We start from the raw sequence: 16,866 nt of genomic DNA on the forward strand, positions 1-16,866 counted from the left end.
TAAAGAGTAAATTAAGACACGTTTCCCTCCCCGCCCGCCCCCCTACCGGTTCACACTCTTTAGTTGGTTTTGGCTTGTGGTTACATACAATTTAGAAGTAGATATAACACTAAAGGTTTTATGGCGTTACTGATGTCCGAATCTGACTCAACATTGTATGGAACCTGGAGCAGAAGTGACATTTATTTCTGATCTTTTAACTCATACCTAACGCCCTCTGATCCTCTTCTGTTAAATGTAATTAAAATGGGGATAACTTACACCTTCTGCCGGCTACGAAAATGAGAAAGATCTAATGATTATTGCGGTAAAAACAAACCACCAAAAAAATAAATAAAAATAAATAAATAAACAAGTAAATCCAAAAATGTGCCCAAACAAACCAGGCATCTCCTCTTTCAAAGGGAAATTAGGATTAAGACAGCGCTTTAGATCCAAAGTGTATTTTTCTAACACATAAAGCTTATATATGACATATTTATTGTAATGTTGATTATGTATCTAATATTATTATATACAATGTATATTGCTGCAGTTTTGTGTCAATATACATTGTATATTAAGATTTTATTTGTACAGAAACATATAATGCACAGATGATTTATAGGGTAAGGGGGTCTGAGTTAACAACTTTAAACTTCTCCCTGCTCCTTTTTGAAGCAGAAAGAAACATCTTGTTTTATCTTTTACTTGTTTTTATTTCTAATTTCTTTAACTTTATTTCATTGTCCAAATTTTTTTTAGAAGTAAACAGAAACCCTTCAATAGATTTGTTTGCCTCTAATGTGCTGCAATATCACTTCAGTCCTTCGTGTTTCTTTGCTTACTCCTGTGTTTTGTTCCTTGCACGTTTCAGTTTCCAATCTTTGCCCCTTTGAGTCTTAGCCTCAGCTTCCCTGCTTTCATTCTGCCTCAGCTGTTCCACATTTCGTCTTATTACTTCATCTGGTTGTTTTGTAATTCTCTTTCACTCCTGCTTCAGTCTTCAAGCTCTTGGTGTGTCTCTTTTCTTTCTTTTTTTTGCTGGATGCCAGGGCCACATTGTCGCTGTGTGCAATTCATAGAACAGAACCAGCTTCGACCACGAACGCTGTAGAGAGGTGAATGGGTTAAGTGAGTAATTTCCTGCCCGACATAACGAATGAAACTGAATATTCAGTTGCAATCTATGTTCTCTTTTTTGTTGTTTATTTAGGCTCGTCGCTGTTCTCCATACAGGAACAAACAGAGCTGAACTGAACTAGCCTTTTGTGGTTACAGACGCAGAACTCATGTAAAAAGGTCATGTGGTGAAGAAATAACGCAAAAGGCTCCTTTAATGGAGTCATCTGATCGGGACGGCAGAAAAATGTCCATTTCTGGACACGTCCCGTTGGGAGGAGAGACCCTGGAGCGGTTTCTGTAAGGGTCATGTATTCCTTCTGGCCGTAGAGCGCCTTGTGTAAAATTCACCCACAAAATAATGGAAACAAAGGTAATGTCAGGCAGTGAACTCACAAATGTTTCATCAAACTAATCCTGTACAGTAACCACAGAGTAAATATTATATTCATCTTTACCTGTCAACTTTATTCGACTTCTCAGAGTGGCTTACAAAGTTAAAAATGAAAATAAAGTGCAAAATCTACAAAAGTACATTTTTGACTCATTTGGAAGACCTTTTCGCAACGCGTGACAAAATAAATAAATAAATAAAATAACTGTGTTTAGACATGTTCTCAAATCTTCACTTGGTTCAGAGGTCAGATAAGGCGGCCAGTTCATGCAGCAGAACAGCAAAGGACGGACGATCTTCTGGTTTCTGAGAAACACAAACGATTACCAATCAGAGCCCTGAACTTGTACGGTTTGGCAGCTGTTTTACTGGACCTATTCCTACCTCCTTCCAGCACCACTCCATCAGCAAATAGACCGGGTTCGGGGCCAGGCGGGGCTTCAGGAGCCTCAAGCCTGCATTCAGGGACTCCACGACCTCTGCGTTAGTCCGGTTCTCGTAGGGAAGACGCCCTTCGTTGTAAATCTCCCACATGAGTACACCTGTTAATGGGTTAACAGCCACGGTCAGGTTGTCTTCTGACACGAAAACCTGTCAATCAATTTGATTCAAAGCAACAACAAAAACCCAACTCCGTCATCAAGTAATAAAATACTGTGATCTTATTGCTGCAGTCTAACAGTATCTCTACAAACATTTGGGTTTTCCAGTAACTCTCGAATGATCTATTCAGCACAAACTAAGCTCTTGGTATATTATTGGCAAATATTAAGTTACCAATATTTGCAACATTTCCCCCAACTAATACAATTATAACACAAAGTTAGTGTACAGTTGGGACATTTGGTTCACAAGATATCCTTATATGCTGATGATGTGGTTGTCTTGTAAACAAATATCTTCCGGTTTAGTCCATCGCAATTATTATTATTATTATTATTATTATTATTATTATTATTATTATTATCATTTTCAATCAATCCTATTAGGGAAGTTGTCATTTCTTGTATATATAAAAGAAAAAGGCAAAGCCCTAAGTGGACGGTGGAAAGTAGAGATTGCATTCTGTGTTGTTGTGTTGGAGACGCTACATCTGTCTCTGCTTCAACACACCTAAGTCATTAATGATGTCATTAATAGGAGTCTGGAAAACTTGACTGCATATGAGGAGGTAATTCAACCATTTGATTTAAGTGCGATGAATCAGGGACACACTTAAATCAAATGGAAGAAAATTTGAAGACCCCTGTTTTAGGACATCTTTGTTCTTTTTCTGAGGCATCGTAAATGGCTTTTGCAGGATATGTCATATAGTAGCTCCTGACAAACACCATAACAAGAACAATAACAGGCACTCAGATTTGTCTTTGCAAAAACCGTGAAAATATAAATAAAAAAAACCCTACCCCCAGAAGCACTATATTTTCCCTGCTTGCGTTCTGCCAAATGCTAGTTATGATTCTTTTTCAAGATTGGGGACATCTTATGCCTTCTATTTTGAAACAAATTTTCATTAACAAATAAAAAAAACAAAAAACAAGACATGCTCGATGTTCCAAACAAATATTTTGAACAATGATCCTGAAAGATCCCATACGTCTGTGTGAACATTTATCCAATAATCCTTGTTATGCGGAGTCAGGCTGGCTTAATAGGAGCTATTGCATATTCTTTTTTTTTTGTTTTTAAATCTGAGTTGTGTTGATTTGCATGACAAGTAAAATCCTAATAGTTCTACCACTGAGTCCATAAAACCTGTTGACACTGCACAAAACTTTCACCTTTGTAATTTGCATGTTAGAAAATGTGAGTTCATATAAGAGACTTCCCTTTTTTTCAATGTTAGGGGTCCAGAGAATACAACTGTGTACCACAAATAACTACCAAGCTTTGACTAAATGAACTACCAGAAAGTTTTCCATGTCAGTTAGTCAGACCTGGACAAAGAGTCTGAATTAATCTGTTTTCCTTCAGTAGAGTTTCATCCATCCATCCATTTTCTTGCGCCCTTGTCCGTTGGTGGGGTCGGGAGGGTTGCTGGTGTCTATCTCCAGCTAACGTTTCGGGCGAGAGGCGGGGTCACCCTGGACAGGTCGCCAGTCTGTCGCAGGGCAACACAGAGACACACACTCACCCCTAGGGGCAATCTGGAGAGGCCAATTAACCTGACAGTCATGTTTTTGGACTGTGGGAGGAAACCGGAGTACCCGGAGAAAACCCACACATGCACAGTGAGAACAAACCCACACATGCACAGTGAGAACATGCAAACTCCATGCAGAAAGACCGGGGCCGGGAATTGAACCCAGAACCTTCTTGCTGCAAGGCAACAGCTCTACCAACTGCGCCACTGTGCAGCCCCAGTAGAGTTTCAGTTAAATTAAAATCGATTAAGGGTTTATAGGATTGGTAAAAATGCTCTCATGTTCCCAAGGTGATTCTATGATTTCTTAACTTTTTTTTTGCAGGATAAATGCCATATTACTAATAATATTAAGACTATTTATATATGAGAAATAAATGTACTTTCTATTGTTCTATTGACTCACTTTTTCTTATGGATCTTTGAAGGAAACATATCTTGTGTTCTACTTAACTTGCAGCTTGGTTTTACATTGAACTCAACACCAGTAAAAGATATGCAACCAGTAAAAAAAAAAAGATTTAAATTTGGTCTACAGTTAAATAACCTGTAAAAACTGCTTTGAAGGCTGCAAAAAGTGGTAGAAGAGAAGTTCTGACGTTTAAAAATTAGTCAGCCTAAAAAAAACAAACTGAAAGGTTGAGCAATAGATCACACACCAAATGACCAGATGTCAGACTTGCTGCTGAACTTTGAGTATTTGATGACCTCTGGAGCTGACCACTTGACAGGGAACTTGGAGCCTTGGGAGCTTGTGTACTGATCATCGAGCACAAACCTTCAGCGCACAACAGGTGGACAAAAAAAAAAAAGACAGCATTATACACACACTGTGCAATGATACAGCAAAGAAGTTTTAGCAACTGTGATGGGCAGCCCACCTGGTCATGCCAAAATCAGACACTTTCACCTCATTGTTTTTCGTGACAAGACAGTTCCTTGCAGCCTGTAAAAGCAAAGATGTGGGAAATTCTTGAAACGCCAATGGGATGCTAAACAGAGAGGCAGAAAACTCAATTTTTGCCCTTTTGGTGTACCAGATCTCTGTGGATGAAGTTGGAGCTCTCCAGGTAAGCCATCCCCTCGCTGACATCCAGGCACATTCCCAGCATGAGATCCTGAGACAAACGGCCTTTCTTCTCCCGCAGGTAGGCCGACAAACAGCCACTCTCCATGTATTCGAACACCAGACACATGGGGGAGCGTTGGGTGCACACGCCGTACAGCTGCACGAGCTTACAGTGAGACAACCTCCTGTTGAAGCGCACCCCCACACATACACACACACACGCACGAGTCAGATGACTGCTTTCATGGCACACCCAAGCCAAGCATAGGTCACACTTACATCATAACCATTGCCTCTTCTTTAAAGTCCTCGTCAGTCATGCAGTCCTCTCTAACCATCTTCACCGCCACCTTCCTGTCATTCCATTTCCCCTCCAACACCAGTCCGAACTGGCCACTGCCGATCTCCTGACCCAGGTTCAGCTCCTCCGGGTCTATCTCCCACTGATCTGTCGAGATCACCAAACAAGTGATGAAGAACCGCACTGATGATGCTGTTCATGTACGTAATGCGTAACTCCTTGTATGTTTACAAAAATCTTGTTTCTAGTCATTAAAGGACAATTAAATTTAAGCTTTTGGATTGTTTTTTTTCTGCTTTCCTACCAGGTTGTCAGGCTTTTCTTTAACAGCGTGATCTTTTAAAGTGATTAAAGGTCTTTGGGGTTGTTATTTTTTTCTAATTTTATAAAGTAAAGCAGGGGAAATACATAGTACTCAGTGTCCTTTACGAGGACAGCAATTACGAAGCCTTAGAAATGTATTTTTTTTCATTCCAGGTGCCAAGAACAAGAACACATTCTGGCTACAACACTTAAAACGCCACAAGACCTCGGGGGAAGAACTCCTGAGAAATCCACTTCCACTGCAGAATTTGTCGGTGTATTAAGTACACCTATTCTAAAACACATTTGTGGAACATGTCACAAGAAGAAAGCTTTTGCCCAGAGAATTTTTCAAAAGCAAGTTGCATGGTACTCCTTAACCAAGGCTGGACCAATTGTGTTTTTGTCTGAGTTTGTCTTTATGTGTAAAAGCCGATCTTCAAAATAATAGCAAATGACTGAACTATGCAAAATTTATATAGGTGAGACATTATGGAAACCTGCTCACAAGTAAAAAAAAAAAAAAGTCATGAGTTACCCAGCTGTCTAATTAAATGGTAACATAGTTTTACAAAAACATTATGAAGAAAATGTGTTTTTGTCATTTCAGTCCTTCTCCTTTCTGCAGAAAAATGTTTTAACTGCACTTTTTTTTTACATACAAGGTAAAAAAAAAAAAAAAGATATTATTTTAGAATAACATATTATTCCAATCAATATGTTGGAATAATATGATAGATAAACTGTGACAAAATTGTGTTTTGATAGTCAGGAAATGGTGGTACAAAGATGACAAAATGGCCAGAAAGTCAAATGGCTGAATTAAGCTCTAAATAAGATTTGCTTCTAGTGATTTAGACCTTAAATTTAGTAGAACATGTAAAAAAAAAAAAAATGATTGCTGTTTAGAAGTCACAATAAACTTAAACTTGTAGAGTTGAATCTTTTTCAACTCTGGTTCTAAAGGCTCACAGCCCTGCATGTTTTAGACGTCTCCCTGCTTCAACAAAACCCGGTTCAGATGAATGTAGCTCAGCAAAATCCTGTTGAATTTTATTTCTATTCAGCTCTTGAGTTGAAAACTTTGGAAATCTCCACAGATTTTGTCATGTTCCCTCCACAAGCACCTCACTGGTTTACACGTGTTCATACTTTACGTGAACAAGCTTTCATTTTGTCAGAATGAAAGAATAGGAAAGAGCAGGCAAATAAAAGCTGGTAGAGAACATGAAAGACTACTTTGCTCCAGCAAGACTGCAAATCTAGCAGAACCAAAACACAGATCAAACTGTTGGGAGTGTCATCTTTTGAATAAACCACAAGAGGTCAGCAAAATCCACACTTTTTGGCAGCAGAGGACGGTCACTGAGATCGGGTTAAGTTTATACAACGGTACATCATCCAACCTGTTAAGTGGCCGGCAGTTTCCTGTGAGCTGCGCTCCCCTTTAGAGACGGCGTGTCTCAGTCTCGTTATCAGACCTGCCAGGGGAAACAAATTGCACACATCAGAGTGACGCAACAGCGATTTGGAGAAGCACGTTCATTTTACCTGAGTCATAAAATTTCGCCCCGCTAACTTATGTAATGACACATTCCTCCTTGCATGTCGGCGACGAATATCACAGAGCAGACGCTTACCAGCAGCGTTGTGTTGGTGGTAATTGATGAGCTCAGGAATGGTGCTGAACAGGTACTTCTCTGCCAAGTAAAACGCTTTCTTCTCCGTGTCGGTCTGTCTTATTTGGTAATGTTTCACTCTGGGGTTCTTCTCGCCATTAGACCTAAACATGACACATGTTTCAACACAAGCGACATTTACCATGCTTTCTGTAAAGTATTTGCCCCTTCACAAATTTCTTGCATTATTGGATGTTTTTTTTTGTTTTGTTTTTTTGCCACACTTAAATTGTTTTAAATCATCAAACAAGTCTTATTGTCATACAGCAACAACTTGAGTACAAAAAGCAGTGCTTAAATTATGATTTCATTCATTTCCTCATCTCGACACCGGGACATCCTAAATTACAAGAGAAGGACTTTAAGTCCACCTCTGACTTTGTTGAAAATAGGAAGGTTTTAGACTGGCCTAATCAAAGCCTGGACTTACATCTAATAGAGATGTAGCAGTTTCGCCCTTCAACAACAACAAAACTATGTTTAATGATATGAAATATTTGAGCAAGGCAAAAAAAAAAACAACAAAAAAAAACTGACAACTAAGGAGGCAAATATATTTTAAAGCACTTGTCATTTTTGGAAATTACAATAAAATTAATAAATAATAACAAGAGAGTTAACGTACCCAGGAGCTTTTGTGAAAACTGACACCGTGTAGACCCCCACCTGTCTTGAGTCACGCACCATGAACGCACCTTCTTTTCCCTGAGCACAAAGCACATAAATCACATGAAGCTTCACACCATGCCCAACCCAAAACGGTCCAGATTGTGCTTTTTATTAAATTCTATCTCCTGCTCGGACGACACTTCCAGTTCTTCAGTTCTTATAGAAGCAGATGTTGAAGATGGCAATGGACAGTTTTTTTTTTTTGTTCCCCCCTTCTGCTTGCAAAGCACAGAGAAGCAATCGGCGGCAGGAAATTCAACATTGGAGGAAACACTGTGGTTGTGAGAATTTTTTCATGTCCCACTGTCATGTCAGACTGTCAGTTTGCAGGTGCGTTAATTTTGCAAAAGCAAAATCGCTGTAGGTGGCACAGTCACAACAAAAGTGCATTTTTTCCCCCCTCCAACCCCAAACCGAGCAGGAGCAACACGCTGCTTATCGAGATTGGGTATTATTTTAAAAAACGTGGGACTTTTTTTCTGACGCCAAATTTGTCAACTTTTCACCTCTTTCAACAGCAATTCCTCTGCCTCCCATCTGCTGATGTGCTTATTGTACCATCTGCAGAAAAGGACAGGATAATAATGACCCCAAACTGGTTATACAAAGAGCAAACGAAGACTTACGCAGACGTATTTTGCGGTCAAAGTGGGCAGAGAAGGGGAAAAGTAAACTCACTCAAATCGCTCAAAGTTCTGGCCGTTTTTCTCAGCTACGAACGTGCTGGGCACAAACCCCGCGTTTCTGTTTCGGGGGTCAAGAAAACAAAAAGCAGCAGCTGAAGTACACGAAAACTGAGCTTAAAGAACAAAAACACACACGCACAAGACAGCTGTGGCCTCATGATTAAGCCCTACCCCCTGTCATCCTGCACAGTCCACCAGTCTGAGTGGGAGCTGTTGATCAGCCGATACTCCTGGTCTTTCTGAAGAGGCAAATCATCGTCTCTCTGTGGTGCGTAGTCTTGGAGAGCGATGACCATCTGATCTCCTGAGTCACTCAACCCTACCTGCACAAGATAAGACGAGCTAGGCATCAGCGCAGTGCCTTCCAATCAGAAGAAAGTTCTGATAAAATGAGCGAGAATTTATCAAACAGTTCGAAGTGAAAGAAGGTTTGCTTTTCTTTCAGCTACTGATACGCTACAGCTGAGGTGAACTTTAGCTCTGTACATACGGGCAAACCCTGGCAATCACATAAAGTGAGCAATAAAAGATAACTGAGTAAAATGGATATGAATCATGGGCCCTCTGGGTTTAGTGGGTGAAAGTCATTGCAGACTCGCCCTCCGATCATTGATTAGATGAGATGTGAAAATAGCTGGTTTGTAAACAACTAATGTGAACTGACAAACTAGAGTTAACAGAAAAAAAAAATCTCAACAAGTTCTGCACTATTATATGACTCTTTTCAACAATATTCAGAGCACAGATAAGCTTTAGAGAGTGATACCTCTGGATCCGGCAGCCGAGGAAGAGGCTTTTTAGAAGCTGTGGGGACACAAGACATCTTAACATTAGCTGAAAATTCAAGACAGGTCTTTCTGGAAAGGAAATATGTAAGCAAGAAAGTTAAAATGAATGGGGTTTTTTTGTTGTTGTTTGTTTTGCAGAAGTTTTTATAATTACTTTGTCACATTTTAACCACAAACTTCTGCTAATTTTAATTAACTTTTTTTTTCATGACAGAGGAACATAAAGTGGCAGATAATTCATTTACATTTTTTCTTTTAAAAACATCACAGACCAAATTCTAAACCCCGGTGCAACAGTCAGGCTCCCACAGCTGCTCTTCTTCTGTGCCTGGTAGCTCTATTGTTATGTTTTAGTGCCAAAAAAGAGGGTAGAGTACCCAAAAAACGTACGCAAGTAAGAGTAACACTAGTTCGACATGTATTATTCAACTAAAGGTTAAAAGAAGTCATTTGAGAAATTACTCCAAGTAAGAGTAAAAAGTATCTGGTAAAATGCCTACTCAACTTCTAAATAACTGATCAAAACATTTGATTCAATGTTGAAAAAATATGTAATTAGACATCATTTGTGATGGGAGAAATGAAAAGATTACGTTTTAGAGGTTGGAAATATATACAGGCGGCCCACAAACTCATCAGTGCAAAAAACACTAGCAAAAAAGATTTTGCCTGGTCATTCGTTTGTTTTACGACCTTGGCCATTCTGGTGAGAAATCTGGTTTAATTAAAGACATAGAAAATAATTGCAAAGTCTGCCCTGGCGTAAGTGTATTCCAAATTGCACCATGCAGCACGTGTTTTGGCTGAGCCGTCCTAAAATCTGAACACGCTTTGACCTAAATCAGTCCGTTGCCGCTTTGACTACATGCTTGGCTATATTGTTCTGTATGAAGATCAACTTTCATCTGAGTTGCAGTCTTTTTTCCTCCTCTAATAGACCTTCTTCTAGAACCAACCTGGCTTTAGTTTCACCAATCTACTGATAAACTGACCGGCTATCCAGTCTGTGCTGGAACAAACAAACCTTGCCTGCTCCTAGATATAAGAGCTCCTCCTGTACACTGAAGAGAAAGATCCCTGATTTCCACAACTGATTCCTTGCTGCTGCGGAGTTGTGTCAGAAAAAAATGCAGCAGACAGTAAACGAAAACAATGAATCCAGATTTGGACGATTCAAGAACTCAAAAGAACACAAAAACCAGATCTTGGCTACAGCAGCCGCTGTAATGCAAAATTTTACAAAAAACATTTCTGACACTGCTTTTACATTTGCTTTAGGTCACCTTTGATTGGAGAGAGAGCTAAATCAGCGGTTGATATATTCGTCACAGTGACCACTGGCCACCGATTCAAGTTCATGACAAGATATTTTCCTTCACGATGAGGGATAATGTCTAAGATGGGACATAATCAGACATTGTGAACCAGCTTAAGTTTTCCCACATGCATTACGTTTTTGCATGTCAGCCAATAAAAAAGTATTTCTGATCTCGTGGGACCAAATGTTTTGCTGATTCACCTTCATGACCTGAGGCAAACTGCAAATGTGACTTCCCATGGCCTTCTTTCAACAGCGACTTTCTACTTTCCTCATTTCTATAAAGGCTATACATACATAGTGTAGCCATAAATGTCCTGGAGACAGAATGTCCCAACCCCAGACGTAGCTCTTTGCATAATCGATTAATCGATTACTACTTTTTTTTTTTTTAAATCTTCAGATAGGTTTCACGCACAGCCAAATCTCCTACGTTGAGGTTTGTTGTTGTGATGTGACAAAATGTAGAGAACAGCTCAAGCCACTGCATTTAATCACACGTTCAAAAGCTCACAGAAAATGATTTTTATTTATTTTTTCCTGAAGCTTATTATTTATTATCCATTTGTGTGTTCATGTTTCGAATAGTCATGTAACGCCTTGCCGAAAACGTGCATTCAACAAGGAGGCGAAAAAGAAACGAAAACGAACCGTAACCCTCGGGGTCGTAGAGCTGACAGCCTGACGCCAGTTTCTCATTTTGTTGGCAGCACCTCCATTTTCCTTCCATCCAGAAGTTTGGGTGGAACTTTGGAACCAAGCTGTTGTGTTTCGTCTCTGCGTTCAGTAGGAAAAGCAAAAAAAACAAAACCCCATTGCAAGCAGCTGTCAATGAATGAATTTGCACCACTCTAATTTGTGATTATTTGTCAGTGAAGAAATAAATTACCCTCTTTAAGAGCTCGGACCCATCTCTGACGGCAGTCGTTGTCTGGCGCAAATACGTAGAGGTAATAATTGTCATGAAATACCTGCAAAGACGTCAGCATTTTTTTTTTGTTTGTTTGTTTGCTTTTACTTTTGCATATAACACACGCAGTGTACATTTTTGCAGTTTAGTATATTCTGGGTGAAATGACTGCGTTTACCTGAAAGGGGTACTTGTAGTTGCATGGTATAGGGGCGTCACTCAACACGATCTCCACACACTTAATCCTGGACAGTTCGATGCAACCTTTCAGCATGGGTTTTTTCTGAAAGGAACATTGCTCCTCACGTTATGGGGGGAATACATCCTCTGATGCAAGCCACTGAAATCGCGAGTGGCATTCGAAATGCTACATTTCCCCCACCAAGCTCCCTTGATGTCAATTTGAAAATGAAGTCAAGTGAGGACTTACCCCGGGACGACGTTCAGAATACTTCAGGTCTTGAGTGTCTAACACAAAGAACCTCTCTTTGTAGTTACTCGGTGACGTTCTTTTCTTTTGCTGAGATTTTTTAATCATAGTTCCCTTCAAAATCACCCTGGGGAACATTTTGAACAGCTTCGAAGAATGCAGCGCGCAACACTGGATGGTTTTGTCATGGGTTCGAGTTTCAGTGTGCCTCGCAGTGACAGGAAAAAAAAACAGAAAAAAGTTGTGGATGATAACTCTCTAGATGCGTGGAGCTTCCGGCATGAAGCTGCAGCACACAGTCAACCACATCCTTGCGGCAACAAATAGATTGCACAAAACGACACACAACACACACATGCACTTTTACTTACATGTGTTGAAAGGAAATATTTTCTGAAATGCTAAACAGAAATCTGTTTAGCATGCGCTCTTTAAATGTGCTCAGGGAATATTTACCACTGAGAAAACAAGCGTGTTCATTGGTGATATTTCTTAAGCAGAGCAGAAATGTTTTGTTACACAGCTATGCGTGTGTGTGTGTGTGTGTGTGTGTGTGTGTTTGTGTCCGTGTTTGTCAGGGTGTAAAAATGATAATTGGACATGTATATTTTAATATCAGTCTCAACAATAATAGTTGTAAATAAATCATTTTAAAACTAGCAAAAAAATAAATAAAATTAAATTACATAAATCAATAACACTTTCTGCAAAATAGGAAAAAGGAGGCACGTCACATCATTGGGACAGTGTTACTCTGCAAGTGTTTTAGAAATAAGAGCCATTCTTGTTCCATTCTTATTGCTAAGCACAGATTTAAAAAATGTCTAAAACAATATACAAAATAACGGACACCGCAAAAATCTGAGAAATGATGTATTTCTTTAAGTAGCTCAAATGTACAAAACTTTTATGATTTGAATGTTTTGGTTTACAGATTCATTTCCTAAACTATACACCTTTGTTTTATTACCATATCGCAATGTTAGTTTGTTGTGGAGAATGTAAAAGTAAAGTAAATTGGACACTAAAATGATTTTTGCATTTTGATTTTAAGACAATACTAAGAATTTTTGTGGCCCATGAGTGCTTTCAACTTTACAATGGCAATCATGGCAAAAAAATAAATAAATGCATCTGAGATACAAGTTTTTAAATAAAAGTGCCAGGACTTCTTGAATAACGTCCTTCGGAATGATGAGTGTAAAACTGAATTATCTGGATATAGTATGCTTAGTATAAACTTTATGGAGCATTCCAGGAAAGCCATCTTATGCCAACTGTGAAGCATGGAGGTGGACGTGTCATGGTTTGGGGATGCTTTACTGCTGCACGTCAAAAAGTGATGAGTGGGGCAAACTTTCCTCAGAATAAAATGACAGACGGATAGTTACAAGAAGCTGCTTTCTGAATAATGTTCAGGGAATAGGAGGGGCTAGGGTGTCTGAATCCCTACTTTGGCATCCTTAGAATCCTTATCTTTGTTGATTTCTTTTGTTTAATAAGAGGGCAAAGTTAACATTATGAAATTATTTTTGAACTCTTTTATTCAGAGATAAAACACAGATTAAAAAAATATTTTAACATTTCTTTACTCTTTAGTCTTAAATTATGACTCTGGAATTAAATATGATTTATAAAATGCTTTTTACCCTTCTTGCGAGGGTGTCACTGTGGCTGTTGTTGCACTGGCTAAAAATAAACAATATTTACATTTATTCTCTAGAGTGAGAAACACATTATTAAGGAAGTTATATAAAACACACTATGCACGTTTGTGTTATGTGAGCAAGAGTAAGTTTTTTTTTTTAATTAATTAAGAAAAGAGGCTGTAATGAAACGTAGGCTTTTAGATGGGACAGTGCACTCAAAATGTATTAGTTGTTTTTTATTATTCCTAATCACGGTCTAAAAATACATTTCTCCGTACTTTTTATTCGTTTCCTCATAAGTTCATTTAAAAGTCAAATTAGTCTCATAAATAGATGACAACACACGGCTAGCACTGCAGTAATAGAATTCTGATTCACAATGCAGATCCAAATCAACGTTCATTTATTTCTCCCTTCCTTCAGCCACTGTCCAATCCGCGCTCTGGAAACTGTCACGAGCTCAGTTCAGCCAATAAAATGTGAATCGAAACAGCCGTCGTGCTCTGCTAGGAGCTAGGCATCTTAGCTAGTTCGGGGCTAATGGTTGAAAAATATTTTAGGTCGTTTAAAGTCTGCATTCAGCTCTCACTGTACTGAGGAGTCGCTCGTAAGGTGCGTAGAAACATATTTTTACTTACCTTTGTAAGTAGTTCGCTTTATTTTACTTACAGGATATAGCTATTTAGCCGAAGCTAGTTGTGACTGTAGCCTTTAATGGATTTCAGTTAAAAGTTTAGCGTCTAATGTTAGCGTCCTCTTGGAGATGTCGCAATGATTTTCTACAACCAAGTTTTTTTTTATGTATAAACAACAGTATGGCTTTGTAGACTCTTGTTAAAATGTGTAGATTATGTGGCTTGCTTCAGTTATCGAAGATACGGCAGTTGTGTGTGATTCTAATATTAAACCGCCGACGGGTAATTTGAAATTTTGTACATTATACTATTGCACCTCTAAACTAGAAAGCTTTTCTTACTTGTTAATATGGATTAGTTAGCGTGAGACTCCTGCTGTACTTTTATTTTGCTTTTTTTAGAAAATCAGAGATGTGAGAAATTAGAATGGCTCATGTTTTGCAACCACAATATCCGTTTATAAAAAAATTTAAACAGCCACTTGGAAAACCTACTACTACCCATTGAGTTGCGAAAAAACACCTGTGCAAACTATTAATAAAAATATACTCCTTATATAGGCTTTAATTTTGTTTAAATATTATGTTTGTGTTTCATGAAAACTCAAAAGAAAAACTGTTAAAACTAGATTTAAAACAATAAAATGTTAAATGTTCAATTAATGGCTGAGCAGATAAAAAGGGAAAAAACATCCCCAATTTAATTGGGGAAAAAAAACAACATGGTACTTGGTGCAAAAAGTATAGATATTCTATTGTGCGTCTATATATATATATATATATATATATATATATATATATGTGTGTATGTATGTATATATATATATATATATATGTGTGTGTATGTAAAAGACTGTGTTGCTTTAACTAGACTCTATAATTATGTGGTACTTTATATCAGTTACATAAAGCCACAGTAAAGTACAATCAACTTTATGTTCTTTGTAACAAAGATTCATGTTAGTAATAGAACAGCTTGCGAAGTTGTTGCAGTAATAGCTTTCTTTGCGGACTAATTTAATAGAATACATTAGAAAAGCATTTTAAACGCATCCATGTTAAACGCAGACAAAAAAGGCAAAAATAACCATTGATACTTTCAAGTGAAGCTGCTCACACAAAAGGGAAGGAATGTCTGAAATAAGCCTTTCTAATCGACACGTGTCCTCTTTGTGGCTTTGTTGTTCAGGTTGACATCATGGGTGAACCGCAGCAGGTCAGCGCCCTGCCTCCGCCGCCGACGCAGTACATCAAAGAGTACACAGATGAAAACATCCGCAAAGGCCTGGCCCCCAAGCCGCCGCCGCCCATCAGAGACCATTACATGATGTTTGGCAACCAGTTCCAGTGTGACGACCTCATCATCCGTCCCCTGGAGAGCCAGGGCATCGAGAGGCTTCACCCTATGCAGTTTGACCACAAGCGGGAGCTCAAGAAGCTGAACATGTCCATTCTTGTGAACTTCCTGGACTTGCTGGACATCCTCATTAAAAGCCCGGGCAGCATAAAGCGGGAGGAGAAGCTGGAAGACATAAAGCTTCTGTTTGTCCACATGCACCACCTGATTAACGAGTACCGGCCCCACCAAGCCAGGGAGACGCTAAGGGTGATGATGGAGGTGCAGAAGAGGCAGAGGCTGGAGACGGCCGAAAGGTTCCAGAAACATCTGGAAAGAGTGGTGGAGATGATCCAGGGGTGCCTCGCTTCCTTACCTGACGACTTGCCCCAGTCGGAGGGTTCGGATGTTGCTTGCGGTGGGACTAAGAGTTCGTCTGCGGGGCCCAGTTTTGGTTGTTCTTCCGGACAGGCCCCCATGCTGAAAAGCGAACCGACAGACGTGGAGGAAACGGGTTCCAGCTGCATGGGAGCCGGAGTCCTGGACAAAAACACTGCTAGCTTAAAAAGGGACAAAACATGGGACAAGGACGCCGCCATGTGTAGTATAATTGATGAAATAGCTTAAAATAGACGATTTAAGTTTTCTTGTTACTTTTTGTACTCTTGAATTATGTCTCCACTTCTTCTGTGAGACATTTCTTGCATCCTCTAGCTTTTATTTGATTTATTAAGATTATGTCCACTTAGGGAGTATGTCCACTTAGGGAATTTGAATCTGTAGATAGTTAATGTTCTCAGTTTCAAGGTTTATTTTTCTGTGAGACTCGATAAATTTCCAACTGCTGTTCACTCCTGCCACAACAGTTTGATACAGCGTCCTACATATAAAGGTGCATTATCTCTGTCACCATGACTTGCACGTCATGTAATTCAGTGAAGTCACCATAAGGTCAGTTCCTGCACGCCTGTTGCGTGCAACTCGCTTTTCTTGCTGCCTCTGTGGGCCCGGCTTTTATTGCACACCGCCGCTGTTGAGAGAAACGCTCGTTTTTTATGGAAAAGCGACTGCAAGTCTTCATGTGTTCAGTTATGAAAGGTTGCGTGCATGCATCACACCGTGCACATGGCAGCACGGGAGAAAGATCTAAGAGGATGAATCTGCATGGTGAGTCATAATGGGTCTGAATCTGCGGAGAATAAAAATGCAAAGCTTTGCAGTCGTGCAAATACGTGGCATTGTGACCGAGGAGGTTTTCTGGTGTTGTTTTGCAAAGATGGAGGGGAAATAAATCTGGGAAAGAGGTTAGAAATCTGCGTTTGATTTTCACATTTAAAGCTTGAATGACCCTGAACGGTGACACAAAAAAACTTTGATGTTCATCAATGCAGAGATTTTGTACCCCTGTTACTACAAGAAAATCCAAATGGGACAATCTGGATCCAGGTGAAACATT

General features: G+C 39.3%; 2 protein-coding genes across 2 annotated transcripts; one reads left to right on the forward strand and one right to left on the reverse strand.

Annotated features, from left to right (window-relative positions):
- Positions 1–58: 58 nt before the first annotated feature.
- Positions 59–13,875, reverse strand: itk (IL2 inducible T cell kinase). Its single transcript, XM_008419592.2, has 17 exons — positions 11,792–13,875; positions 11,540–11,644; positions 11,341–11,422; positions 11,103–11,228; positions 9,112–9,149; positions 8,517–8,668; positions 8,338–8,403; positions 8,166–8,220; positions 7,616–7,695; positions 6,952–7,094; positions 6,718–6,792; positions 4,987–5,155; positions 4,676–4,892; positions 4,520–4,584; positions 4,298–4,416; positions 1,880–2,037; positions 59–1,801 (listed from the first exon to the last, which is right to left on the reverse strand). Exons 1-17 carry the CDS (start codon positions 11,927–11,929, stop codon positions 1,736–1,738), a joined length of 1,854 nt encoding a protein of 617 aa, XP_008417814.1. The 5' UTR covers positions 11,930–13,875; the 3' UTR covers positions 59–1,735.
- Positions 13,876–13,906: 31 nt separating this feature from the next.
- med7 (mediator complex subunit 7) lies at positions 13,907–16,722 on the forward strand. The gene is made up of 2 exons (XM_008419591.3): positions 13,907–14,052; positions 15,264–16,722. The coding sequence occupies exon 2, from the start codon at positions 15,273–15,275 to the stop codon at positions 16,035–16,037; it is 765 nt and encodes a 254-aa protein (XP_008417813.1). The 5' UTR covers positions 13,907–14,052; positions 15,264–15,272; the 3' UTR covers positions 16,038–16,722.
- The last annotated feature ends 144 nt before the right edge of the window (positions 16,723–16,866 follow it).

The sequence above is a fragment of the Poecilia reticulata genome, chromosome 10 (genome assembly GCF_904066995.2).
Source record: "Poecilia reticulata chromosome 10, P_reticulata-male-v2, whole genome shotgun sequence".
Lineage (NCBI taxonomy): Eukaryota > Metazoa > Chordata > Actinopteri > Cyprinodontiformes > Poeciliidae > Poecilia > Poecilia reticulata.